The sequence below is a fragment of the Panthera uncia genome, chromosome E1 (assembly GCF_023721935.1).
Source record: "Panthera uncia isolate 11264 chromosome E1, Puncia_PCG_1.0, whole genome shotgun sequence".
In the NCBI taxonomy this organism is placed as follows: Eukaryota; Metazoa; Chordata; class Mammalia; order Carnivora; family Felidae; genus Panthera; species Panthera uncia.
The window spans coordinates 43,030,763-43,043,977 of NC_064814.1; the positions used below are offsets into that span (position 1 = coordinate 43,030,763).

At 37.3% G+C, this 13,215-nt stretch overlaps 1 protein-coding gene across 1 annotated transcript in view; it reads left to right on the forward strand.

Moving 5' to 3' along the window:
• Window positions 1–13,180, forward strand: part of CPD (carboxypeptidase D) — an 82,180-nt gene extending 69,000 nt beyond the window's left edge. The window contains exons 16-21 of the mRNA XM_049637949.1: window positions 1,535–1,630; window positions 1,733–1,797; window positions 5,827–5,958; window positions 6,517–6,702; window positions 6,999–7,098; window positions 9,061–13,180. Coding sequence (XP_049493906.1) covers window positions 1,535–1,630; window positions 1,733–1,797; window positions 5,827–5,958; window positions 6,517–6,702; window positions 6,999–7,098; window positions 9,061–9,287 — 806 coding nt within the window. The 3' untranslated portion in view covers window positions 9,288–13,180. The remainder of the gene's footprint in view (window positions 1–1,534; window positions 1,631–1,732; window positions 1,798–5,826; window positions 5,959–6,516; window positions 6,703–6,998; window positions 7,099–9,060) is intronic.
• The last annotated feature ends 35 nt before the right edge of the window (window positions 13,181–13,215 follow it).

The following is a 13,215-nucleotide window of genomic DNA, read 5'->3' on the forward strand; positions in this document are numbered from 1 at the left end:
AGTTCACAAACATTTATTGAATAATTATTATGTCTGTGGATATTGGGAATACAAAAGTGAATAAAACACAATGTCTGCCTCAAGAAACTCATACTGTGTTTAAGCAAATATTAGCAATACATGGGAATGCAAGCTGGTGCAGCCACTCTGGAAAACAGTATGGAGGTTCCTCAAAAAAATAAAAATAGAACTACCCTATGACCCAGCAATTGCACTAGTAGGCGTTTATCCACAGGATATAGGTGTGCTGTTTCGAAGGGACACGTGCACCCCCATGTTTATAGCAGCACTGTCAACAATAGCCAAAGTATGGAAAGAGCCCAAATGTCCATCGATGGATGAATGGATAAAGAAGATGTGGTGTGTATGTGTGTGTGTGTGTGTGTGTGTGTGTGTGTGTGTGTGTGTGTATATATATATATATATATACACATATACATATATATATATATATATATATATATAATGGAGTATTACTCAGCAATCAAAAAGAATGAAATCTTACCATTTGCAAGTATGTGGATGGAACTGGAAGGTATTATGCTAAATGAAATTAGTCAGAGAAAGACAAAAATCATATGACTTCACTCATATGAGGACTTTAAGAGACAAAACAGATGAACATAAGGGAAGGGAAACAAAAATAATATAAAAATGGGGAGGGGGACAAAGCATAAGAGACTCATAAATATGGAGAACAAACAGAGGGTTACTGGAGGGAGTGTGGGAGGGGGGATGGGCTAAATGGGTAAGGGGCACTAAGGAATCTACTCCTGAAATCATTGTTGCACTATATGCTAACTAATTTGGATGTAAATTTAAAAAAATAAAAAATAAAACAAATTAATAAAAAAAATTTAGCAATACAGAATCACCCTTCCCTGCTTTGCTTGCATTTAAAACAAAAATTTTTTTTTAATGTTTATTTATTCTTGAGAGAGAGACAGAGCGTGGGTGGGGGCGGGGCAGAGAGACAGAGAGACAGAGAGACAGAATCCAAAGCAGGCTCCAGGCTCTGAGCTGTCAGCACAGAACCTGACACGGGGCTCAAACTTACAAACCGTGAGATCATGACCTGAGCTGAAGTCAGATGCTTAACCTACTGAGCCATGCAGGCACCCCGTGACTTGGTTGCACTTAGATGAGTTTAACAATTGCTTCTTGAATCTCTCTGGGGCCATCGTATATGGAGGTAGTTTGTGTTGTTTAAATGCAGCTTATAAGGAATATTGTTATTAGGCCTTCATTGCCCTAAATGTAAGAAAACATACCAAGCAAGTTTGTATTTTAGTGTGGTGTCCTGTTGTGTAAACTAACCATTAGTACCTTCTAATACAAGAAAGATGTGTATCTTCTTAGTCTGATTGTCCTGGGCTCAACAGAACTATGTGATTAATTTTAATAATTCCTCAATGCACTTCAGTGGGGTTTAAGATTAACTAGAAGGAGAGAAAGAGGACTTTTATATCCATGAAGTTGAACTTGGAGTAAGATTTTTTGGATTTCTCCAACTTCTGAATTTTTCTTTTTATAGTGGAAAACAAAGAGACTCTGAAGCATTTGGCATCTCTTTATGCAAATAATCATCCATCCATGCACATGGGTCAGCCCGGTTGCCCAAATAAATCAGGTAAGTATTTTCCATACCCTTTGTTCTTGTTGGTGCTTTCAGGGACCGAGGGTGTCTTACCTTAAGGTCTTGTTGAGCCTCTGTCTCTCAATGCTTTTATAGATGAGAATATCCCAGGAGGCGTAATGCGTGGAGCAGAATGGCACAGTCACCTGGGCAGCATGAAGGTATGCTTTATAGAATGCAGTCAAAGTAGCGTATAATTGTTGGCCACTGAATGACAGAATAGGTGACTTTTCTGATATAAGCAAAGTGAATGGCAGCTGCTTCATGGCTTTCTTGATAAGACAGCCCTCAACTTAACCTCTGGCAGCATTTTTTTTCACCATTTGAATCATTTTTAATTGTACAGTTCAGTGACATTAATTACATTTAATATAATTAAACTAATCACCATTCTAAACCATCTGTTTCCAAAGCTTTTTTATCACCCCAGAAAGAAACTCTGCATCTGCTAAGCAATAACTCCTGATTCCGCTGGTAACCCCCCAACTCCTGGTAGCCTCTCTACTTTCTGTCTCTATGTTTTTGCCTATTCTAGGTATTTCTTATAAGTGCAATCATACAATATTTGTCCTTTGTGCCTGTCTTCTTTCACTTAGCGTAATGGTTTCAGGGTTCAACCATTTTCTTAGCCTGTATCAGTCCTCTATTGCTTTCTATGGCTGAATAATGTTCTATTGTGTGTATATACCACATTTTGTTTATCAGTTTATCAGTTTAACACTTGAGTTGTTTCTACCTTTTGGGCATAGAATAATGAACAAGTTGTACAGCATACAACTGTAAGTTTGAGCCCTCATTTTCAATTCTTTGGGGTATATATCTAGATGTGGAATTGCTACCCATGTTCTAATTCTATGTTTAACTTTTTAAGGGACCACTGAACTATTTGGTACATTCCCACCAACAATGTATAGGAGTTCCAGTTTCTCTACATTCTTGTCAAAACTTATTATTTTTCTTTTTTTTTTTAAATTATAGCCATCCTAGCAGGTATGAAGTGGAACTTCATTGTAGTTTTGATTTGCTTTTCCTCAAACACTAATGATGTTGAGCATCTTTTCATGTGCCTATTGACCATTTGTACATCTTCTTTGGAGAAATGTCTGTTTCTCTATTGCCTATTTTATTTTGTTTTGTTTTTATTTATTATTTAAAATTTTTTAACATCTATTTACCTTTGAGAGACAGAGACAGAGCATGAGTGGGGGAGGGGCAGAGAGAGAGGCTCCAAAGCAGGCTCTAGGCTCTGAGCTGTCTGCACAGAGCCCACGTTGGGGCTCGAACCCACAAACTGCAAGATCATGACCAGAGCCAAAGTCGAATGCTTAACCAACTGAACCACCCAGGCACCCCTTATTTTGTTATTTTTAAAATTCCATTGCCTATTTTAAAATTAGGTTGTCTTTTTGTTGTTAGGTTATAAGAATTCTTTATATATTTTGGATGCTAAACCCTTATCATATGTTTGATTTTGAGTAGTTTCTTCTATTATGTTGGTTGTCATTTCATTTTCTTGATAATGCCTTTTGATGCACAAAATTTTTTAATTTTGATGAAGTCAAACTTATCTTTTTGTTGTTCATGCTCTTGTCATATCTAAGAATTCATAGCCAAATCCAAGGTCATGATTTACCTCCATGTTTTCTTCTATGAGTTTTATGGATTTAGCTCTTGTATTTAGGTCATTGATATATATATATATATATATATGTATATATATATATATATACATATATATATATGTATATATATATATATACGTATATATATATGTATGTATGTATATATATATGTGTGTGTGTGAGTGTGAGTGTGTGTGTGTGTATGTGTGTGTATATATATGTGTATATATATATATTTTTTTACATTTTTTAATGTTTATTTTTCAGAGAGAGAGAGAACAGAGTGCGAGTTGGGGAGGGGCAGAGAGAGAGGGAAACACAGAATCCAAAGCAGGCTCCAACTTAACTGACTGAGCCCCCCAGGTGCCCCAGGTCATTGATACATCTTAAGTTGATTTTTGTATATGATAGGAAGTAGGATTTCAACTTCATTTTTTTGCATGTGGAAATCTAATTGTCCAAGCACCATTTGTTTTAAAGATTGTTCTTTCCCTTTGAATGGTCTTGGCACCCTTGTCAAAAATCAGTTGACCATAGATGTATGTGTTTATTTCTGGACTCTGAATTCTGTTTCACTGGTCTTTATGTCTATTGCCCCAGTATCACTGTTTTGAGCGCTGTAGCTTTGTAGTAAGTTTTGAAATTAAGAGGGGCGCCTGGGTGGCTCAGTCGGTTAAGCGTCCGACTTCGGCTCAGGTCATGATCTCGCGGTCCATGAGTTCGAGCCCCGCGTCGGGCTCTGTGCTGACAGCTCAGAGCCTGGAGCCTGTTTCAGATTCTGTGTCTCCCTCTCTCTCCGGCCCTCCCCTGTTCATGCTTTGTCTCTCTCTCTCTCAAAAATAGAATAAACGTTAAAAAAAAAAAATTAAAAAAAAAGAAATTAAGAAGTGTGAGTACTCCAACTTTTTCCTTTTTCAAGATTGTTTTTGGCTATTCAAGGTGCCTTGCAATTATATTTGAATTGAATTGAAGATTGGCTTTGCTTTTCGTTTCTTTCTTTCTTTCCTTCCTTCCTTCCTTCCTTCCTTCCTTCCTTCCTTCTTTCCTTCTTTCTTATCAAAAAATGCTGTTGGAATTTTGTTAAGGGTTGTGTTGAATCTGTAGATCACTTTGGGTTATATTAACATCTCAATAGTATTGTCTTTCTATTCATGAATGCAGTTATGTCTTTCCATTTACTTAGGTCTTCTTTAATTTCTTTTTGATAGCATTTTAATTGGTTGTCCATCCACTTCAGATTAGTAAGGAGTTGTTAGATGGGTGATTAGCTCATCATTTCATTAACATGTGCAACTAGAAATTTGACTTCATTCTCATCTCTGCCTGCCTTCCCTCCTTTATTTACTAAGAACTTGCTATGTATGAGGTACTTTGCTATACTAGTGATAAATGAAATATATTTCCTGTCCCATTGTACAAATAACTATTTTACATAATTAATTGATTTGATCTAGAAGAGAGCAACTCTCAATGTGCCATAAGAAATTAAAGACAGAAAAGATTACACCTAATCAGAGATGTAGTCTTCTCTTAGAGAAAATGGCATTTGGGATGCAGAGATGGTGCAGCAGAACATTCTAGAAAGAGAAAGCAATATGGGCAGAGGTCAATAAGCAGTCTAGTTTAGTTAGAACAAGAGCCGTAACAGAGAGCAGCAGAAGACAAGAATGGAAAGAGAGTTTGGGGCTTTGAACACTTTGTTTTAGTAAGGAATGGGAAGCCACTGAAGGTTTTGAGCAGGTATATAGTAACATGATTGGAACTGTGCTATGGAACAATTAATCTCTCTGTAGTGGGTTGAGATAGTTTGGAGGAAGGAGAGAATGGCATGGGGAGACTAGTGTAGAATTTCCTAGACAAACAAAAATGAGGCTCTGGGTTAGGGTGGTGACGATGGGAATGGAGCCACAGGATGAAGTCTCAGAGATATTGCAGAGGTGGAATTGACAGGATTTGGCAAATTATGGATGATGGCAAGAAACCAAAGTCAAAGACAAGAGATTTCATGTCTGCGTGAGGACATGAGTTCATACCATTAACTGAATAAGGAAAAAAAAAACAGGTTTGGGGGGAAAGGTGGTAAGTTAGGTTTGAGAACCTGTCCACAGCAGCAGTTCCTGTGCCTGGATAATTGCTATTCTGTAAACAGTGGCTGCCGTCACCAGCAGTGGAAGGTACCAGAGGGTGAGTGCTTGTGCTTCTACCTCCAGAGCTCTGAGAACGGCTGACGTTCCAGAGTTGAGAGGAAAGCTGGCCGTCTGCATGCACTTATTTATAGGGTTGTATTCAGCAAACCCTAGTCAACCTCCTCTACCTGCCAGGCACCATGGCAAGCACTGGAGATACAAAAGTGAATTAGACCTAGTCCCTAGTCTCAAGGACTCTCTTAGCAACAGCCATGTTTGTGACTGATTATAATACCGAGCAGTTTATTTGCTAGAAAATGCTTTACAGATTCTTTGCTTACATCACCCAGGTTTTCTTTCTATTCATTGTTGCATTACAAAGCCTCACTCCTACTTTCATGTGTTCATTTGTCTACATTCGTTTTTGAATTTTATATTCCAGGATTATAGTGTCACCTATGGCCACTGTCCGGAAATCACAGTGTACACGAGCTGCTGCTACTTTCCCAGTGCAGCACAACTCCCTTCCTTGTGGGCAGAAAATAAAAAATCTCTTCTTAGCATGTTGGTGGAGGTGAGCCTTTCCCTTTTTAACTAGAAGCAAGCTCCCAGGAATATGTTCAATGAAAATCTTCATCAAAACATGTTCTTAATTTTTTACTAAAAATTTTATTATTTATTTTAAAAATATGTATGGAAAGAGTGTTGTTGAATTTATATCACCTAGGTCAGTGCCGTGACTTCACATATCTGGAATCTGCTGTAATTTAGATAATTTAACCCTGTGTGATGTTGCACATTTTTTTCATTTGAATCTCATGCATTAGTTACTTTGAGCAAGTATACTGTGCTGGAAAGTAAATCATTCAAGATATCAGAAGATTTGTGTTCCGACACTTTAAGCTTTGACTGTTATCAGAGTTCTTTTTTCACATATTTCATCTTTATGTTCTGAAGCAGTTTATGAGTAGCAAATGAGGTCAGAAGCAGTTGGGGAAGGACCAACAAGCCAGGTTTATGGGGGTTTTTTGCTGTTGCTTTGTTCATTTGTTTATTGTTTTTTATCATGCCTCAGGCTGTTGCCTCTGGAAATATCTGGAAACACAAATTTCTATGTTGAATATTTTTTCAGGTCCACAAGGGAGTTCATGGTTTTGTTAAAGATAAGACTGGAAAACCAATTTCTAAAGCAGTCATTGTACTCAATGAAGGAATAAAGGTACACACAAAAGAAGGGGGCTATTTCCATGTACTGTTAGCCCCAGGCGTCCATAATATCAACGCCATCGCTGATGGGTATCAGCAACAACATTCACAGGTGAGAAACTCAAACTAAGTAGTATGATGTAAATTCTTATTCTTAATAGTACTTCTATTTTTCTTTGCAACTCTTGTGAGGAATAAAGAAACACAACGTATAACCAACGCTTGCTTATGATATCTTGTTATCTTTCTAGGCTTTGGCAACACAAGGGAAATTTTTATAGCATTTTGTATACTTGTGATGACAATGACTCATCTCCTTGGTTTGGTATAAAGGCCTTAGGAATATTCCCAGGATACAGTATACCTTAAGGGAACTTTTTTTGTAATTCTTGCACTTTGTCCCTCTAGGTCTTTGTACATCATGATGCAGCTAGCTCTGTGGTAATAGTCTTTGACACAGATAACCGGATATTTGGTTTGCCAAGGGAGCTTGTGGTAACTGTATCAGGTAAAGAAATTTAAATTTTTAGTAGTTGAAGTTAAAACCGGTTCTGACATTTCAACTTGAGAGTGGATTGCCTCCCAATCACCTGAAGCTAATCACTTTTCTTCTAATACCTCCTTATCTAAACATTTTTTTGGATTTTTCTGGAACACTGTTCTCCCATATGTTCTTATGGCTTGCTCTTTCACGTGTTCAGGTCTATACGCAAATGTCACCTCCAGAGAGACACCTTCCCTGATCACCCTAGCTAAGACAGCACCCCTGTCACTCTCTCTACCCCACTTTTTTTATTATAGGACTTATCACCATTTGACATTATATTATATATTTAGTCATTTACTTGTCTATATTCGATCTTTCCCACTAAAACATAAAAGCCTCAGAGAGAAGAGGGAGTTTATCTACATCTCCTGCTCCTAGAACCATGGCTGGCACATAGTGGGTCTTAATGAAGAGTTATTGACTGAATGAATGATTTGCTTTATATTAAGATCATAAGTCCCTTGGACTTTGACTTGTATTCTATTTTTTCAAGATCATAGAAGGAAGAGGAGCACCTGAGTGGCTCAGTTGGTTGAGCATCCGACTCTTGATTTCAGCTCAGATCATGATCCCGGGGTCATGGGATCGAGCCCTGCATCAGGGTCTGTGCTGAGTATGGAGCCTGCTTAAAATTCTCTCCGTCTCTCCCTTTGCCCCTCTCCCCAACTCGTGCTCTCTCTCTAAAATACAATACAGTACATTGTGGATCCTGTTTTCTCCAGGATTAATATGTGCCATAGCTTGAATTACTGAAAGGTTAAAAAGTTAAAAAAAAAAAAAAGTATAGTACAATAATAAATACTCTGTATTGTATCCTTTTGATACAGAGAACCTTGGCTCATTTCTAAGTGCAATTTGGACTTGACACAAAATAACCAAGTTTTATTACAGGGTGTGTGGCAGAAAGAGTCTTAGTTAATAGAGAATGGTATATTGGAAATATGGTCAAATCATAGATACTAGTGTGGAATATTTAAAGTAAACAGCTATTAGCTTGAACCAGATAAAGTGTGAATAACTTAGTGGTTAGACGGACATGGGAGCTCTGAGTCAGCAATGGTTTAAATCTGGCTTTGCCACCCATTTACTGTCATGAACTTAATTTTTTTTTATGATTTTGTTATTATTTCTGTTACTAAGACTCTTATTTTGATAACTTATGTACAAATATTTTAAATAAATGGGGGTTTGGGATGAGATAAAATTTGTTGGAAAGGAGCAGAAGTCACTGATTGATATAGAGCCAGTTGTAGAGCAATAGTTTGGCTTCATTGTGGTTAATATATATATATATATATATGTTATGTATATGTTATGTATATATATATATATATATATATATATACACACACACATACATACATACACACACACACACACATACCTACACACACATGCACATGGAAAGCTGTGGAAAAATATTCATGAGCGTTATTAAAAATCATCTCTGGTTAATGGAGATGTGATGTGGAGTTTTGGCTTGGGGTTTTGGTATTTTTCCTTACCTGTATTTTTTCTCTTTTTTCTTTTTTTAAAAATTTTTGTAATGTTTTTGCTTTTCGAGAGACAGAGAGAGACAGAGCGTGAGTGGGGGAGGGGCAGAGAGAGAGAGGGAGTCACAGAATCCAAAGGAGACTCCGGGCTCTGTGCTGACAGCTCAGAGCCCGATGCAGGGCTCAAACCCACAAACTGTGAGATCATGACCTGAGCCGAAGTCGGACGCTTAACTGACTGAGCCACCCAGGCGCCCCGTTTATCTGTATTTTTCTACACGTACTGTCTGTGTAATAATAAACGGTTGTTTTTGAGTGCGTGAAATAAAAATAAAAGAAGTAAAGGGCATATTATGAAAAGCATCACTGTAAGCAGCTTATTCATATCCTTAAAGTGGAACACCACTCAAGTGGCAATTTTGTTTGATAGGTGCCACCATGTCAGCGTTGATCCTAACAGCTTGCATTATTTGGTGCATCTGCTCAATCAAGTCTAACAGACATAAGGATGGCTTTCATCGGCTCAGGCAGCATCATGATGAGTATGAAGATGAAATTCGCATGATGTCAACAGGCTCCAAGAAGTCCCTCTTAAGCCACGAGTTCCAGGATGAAACAGACACTGAAGAGGAAACCTTATATTCTAGCAAACATTGAAACAGACCTCGCACATCTCCCAGCATAAGTACCCAGCAAAATTACAGTTCCTTTTGGGAGACACTGCATTCAGAAGAAAGACTCTCTTGCTTCTTCAAAGAGCTTTGGGAAGTTAACTTGCTAAATTTGTATTCTCTGTGAATTTGGCTGGCGGTTTTGAACTTCCCCTCCTTTAAGTACTGTTACCTTAAAAAAAAAAAAAAATCTGCTTTCTATTTATGCAGCAGAGATTGGACAGCCACTTTGTTTTTCTTTTTAATTTAAGATGAGCTGTTTGGAGCTTACGTTATAACTGCATAAAGCCACTTGGATCTTATATTTTGCACATCAGGTGTTTACTAGTGGCTTTAGCTTTTTTATTTTAAATGGCCAAAAGAATCCAGAAACATTTAGGCAGGGACAGCAGTCAGAATCTGACATAAAGCTTTAAAAACTCAAGGTTTCTCAACCTACTGAGAAGTACTTTTCTCTCATTATTAAGCAGCTGGAGTTTCTCTTATTATTCAGGTTTAATGGAGGCTGAATTGATTTTTAAATATATAACATTAGGAAATGAATACATGGGCTTCCTCATTTGGCTTTCTACTTGTTCCAAGGTTAGATCAGAACTGGTGGGCAGTGCTCTAAGCGGGACTTCACTACCTCTCTTATAAGGTTTGGCAAAGTTCTAATACCCCCATTTTACGGGAGAACTTGTTGACTTTGTTGTAAAAGATCTAAATGTCCATTTGAATAGAACTGAGAGGGAGATCTACCAAAAGCTAAAACTCGCGCGGCATATCTTTTAACTTGGTAAAATCCCACAGGTGCTGCTGCTTTTTATCTGTGAAGCACTAGTTTATTCTAGGAATGCCTAATTCTTTAATATTTCCTAAATTTGAAACTTTTTCTGTGTTGTACACTTATGGCTTTCAGATGACCCGGCAATGTACAAGATCTGAATTCTACTGAAAATATCTGGAAGTGTGGAAGAGACCTACTTGCACGTCCTTAACCTACATTTGAACACAAAATAACTACAGTTCATGCTCCAGTTCAAGCCTATGGATATCCTACTGTTACTGAAATAGCTTGGCCAGTCTTATTCATATAGGTCTCTGCAAGTGATTGGGTTCTTTGTCCTAATGTTTCATTTGGCAGTCTCTTTTTGATCAACCAATTTTGTTAAAAGTTCAATTGAAAGCATTTAAATATGGCTCCCTCCATTAAAAGAAAATGTAAACTGTGGATTGCCGTGTGCTCTAACACTGTGGTGAGAAAGTATCATCTTCACTGCCAGTCAGGTTATTGCAAAGACCTGAAAGATTTGCATTTTATTGTGTCTGTCATATCATGCTATTCAATGGAATTGATGCTTTTTTTAAGTATGAGTCTTACCAATGATCTAATGGTTTAATACCTTTGAATGTTTTTAGTGGCCAACTTGCTGCTGAGTTTGTACTAAATCAGGGGATCAAAAAACTTGCTCTCATCTTTTCAAATTGTATTCTATATCCATTAATGTATCAGTCATCCCAAAGCCTTCCTCTGGAGTGGTTTACCACCCATGTAGGTCATTCCACGTTTTGTGAGGAATGCACCCGAAGTGGCTTTATAAAAAGAGATTTGGCTAAGCAGGAATAATGAGGTCACGATATTTGTTAGTATCTGCGATAAATTTGGGTGGTTCAAGGTTAAGCCATTCTGGTATTAATCCTATCATTAACAACTCTAAATTTTGAGCCCTTGCCACCCCATTCTCACCTGACCACATACACAGAACAGCTAATGCTTCATGAAATATATGTGGTTTAACTTCTTCTAATAATACTTTACATTTTCTTTAAGGGGATGATGTGGTGGCATTGCTCTTTTGAGCTTTACTTTTAAGAGCGCAAAGTCAGAAAAACAACAAGGCCAGAGTGGCTGGCCCTGGTTGGGACATTGCAGGTGGAAATGAAACGAAGTTGATATGACAGCCTTTACTTTTTTAGCATTGGTCTTCAGTAGAGGGTGCCTTTTAAATTCATTTCTCTTTTGAGTTAAACATATCTTTAACTGTACATCACAGTGGCTGGAGTCCATGCCTTTTAAGCATGTATAAAAATTTTTTTAGAAATGAACATACAAATAGTTCTTTTAGTAATTTTTCCTGAAAGTAAAACCAAATTCTGCTATAAATCTTGAATCTTTAATGAATTTCTAAATAATGCATTGCTCTGGAAAATAAGCCCTTCTCAGCCTGTGTTACCTATGAACATGAATGTATAGGATCATGACTACTAAGATTGTGTTCTCGGCCCTGCTTTGTTTTTTATTTGTGGATCTAATCTTAGACCACATTAACTGCTTAAGGCATTGAAGCCATAGGGGATAGGGAATGCATTTCTTCAGTGTTTCTCCTAGAGACTTTCCATTTCCCTGGAGTCATGGAGGCAAGTAAGTATCACAGTATTAAGGAATTTGCCCAAATCTGAGTTGTGCCTTTCTTTCCTCACAAGGCATGTTTTTTGTCCTGGTGATCAGTTTGTAAGCCTTCTTCCCTCCCAGCTCCTTAATAAAGGCAAAGTGATTGAGTAGGTAATGTTCAAAGTGTCTGCCTGTGTAAATGTACTTGTTAATGTACGGTTAATGCAGTTCCATAAGATGAACTCAAGTTAATTCCAGAAGGAGAGACCTTTTGGTTTTGCTGTATTTCACTGAACACTTGCATAGTGTTTGGGATTCCATCCAGTTGAGGAATGCTTGCAATTTTCATTGGAGGGAATTTGCTTTGGGACTTTGTCATCCTCCAGAAAGCAAACATAATGTATATTCGGCCCAGTATGATTGATTGGTTAATCTTTGGTAACTTTCACCTGGACGGCATTTGCTGAATTAATGAATATTGAACTTAAAACTAATTATGAGTTGACAAATAAATAAAAGGTAGTCGTATGCCTCAGCTTATTGTGTTTCTGAGCTAATACCAGGTTACTCAGTAACCATGACTTGCTCCCCTATATCCATTTATTCTCAATAGTAAATAGTTTTCTCGTCTTGTTGCCAGAAATGCACTTGTGCTAGGTTTTGTCCCTGCTGTATTAAAAGCTTCTTGGCTATGAATGCTGTAATGGTGCCCTGCCTTATGGTTCTCTGATAGAATTGTTTTCAACAATAGCAACTTTATTGTTACTACAAAAAATTCGACCGTGGTTGATGTTCAGTGATTTTCTATCTAGAAACTTTTTGGTAGCTCTTTGAGTTTCTGATTTGTTTTAACTAAAGCAGATTCTTTGGGGGTGGTTAGGGCCCTTGATTAATGTCAACTAAACTTGGATTTACCGTTCATGAAGAAATATCTCCCAACACCCATTTCTCCAATTTTTAGCACTGATTAATTAATATTCCATTTGATTTTCAGAATATTGTCCTAGTTGATTTTGATTAGACAGAACATATTATGAAATTGAAACTAGGCTACCATCTTAAGGCAATTGGATATAAATTATGCAAATATGTATGATTATGACTTTTATAAATGGCGTAACATGAGTGTACTGGCTATGCTCTATGCTGGCCATGCTGCAGATTTTCCGGAGGTAGGACATAATGGTATTTTTTTTATGCTCAGAGTAAAAATCAACTTTTCGCCTCTTTGTTTTTCCAGAGTGACATTCCCAGGCTCCAGAACAATTCTATAGCTATTCATGTGAGGTGCCCAACACTCATTCATCTCAAGTGCTTCAGTCTTGGTTTATCTCATGCACTGTGCCTTCAAAATGAAATTTTTAAAAGGGACTTTAAATGAAGTTGAATAGTAGTTTTAAAAAAGTCAATCTGTGTAATTTATGTGAAATCTAATTGTAATGAGGTCCTTTCTGTTTTTTATATGTAAACAGATCTACTAATCCTGTATAAAGGTTATTTTATGATGTTTGTCTTTCTTTGCGTTTTGTCTCATAATCTT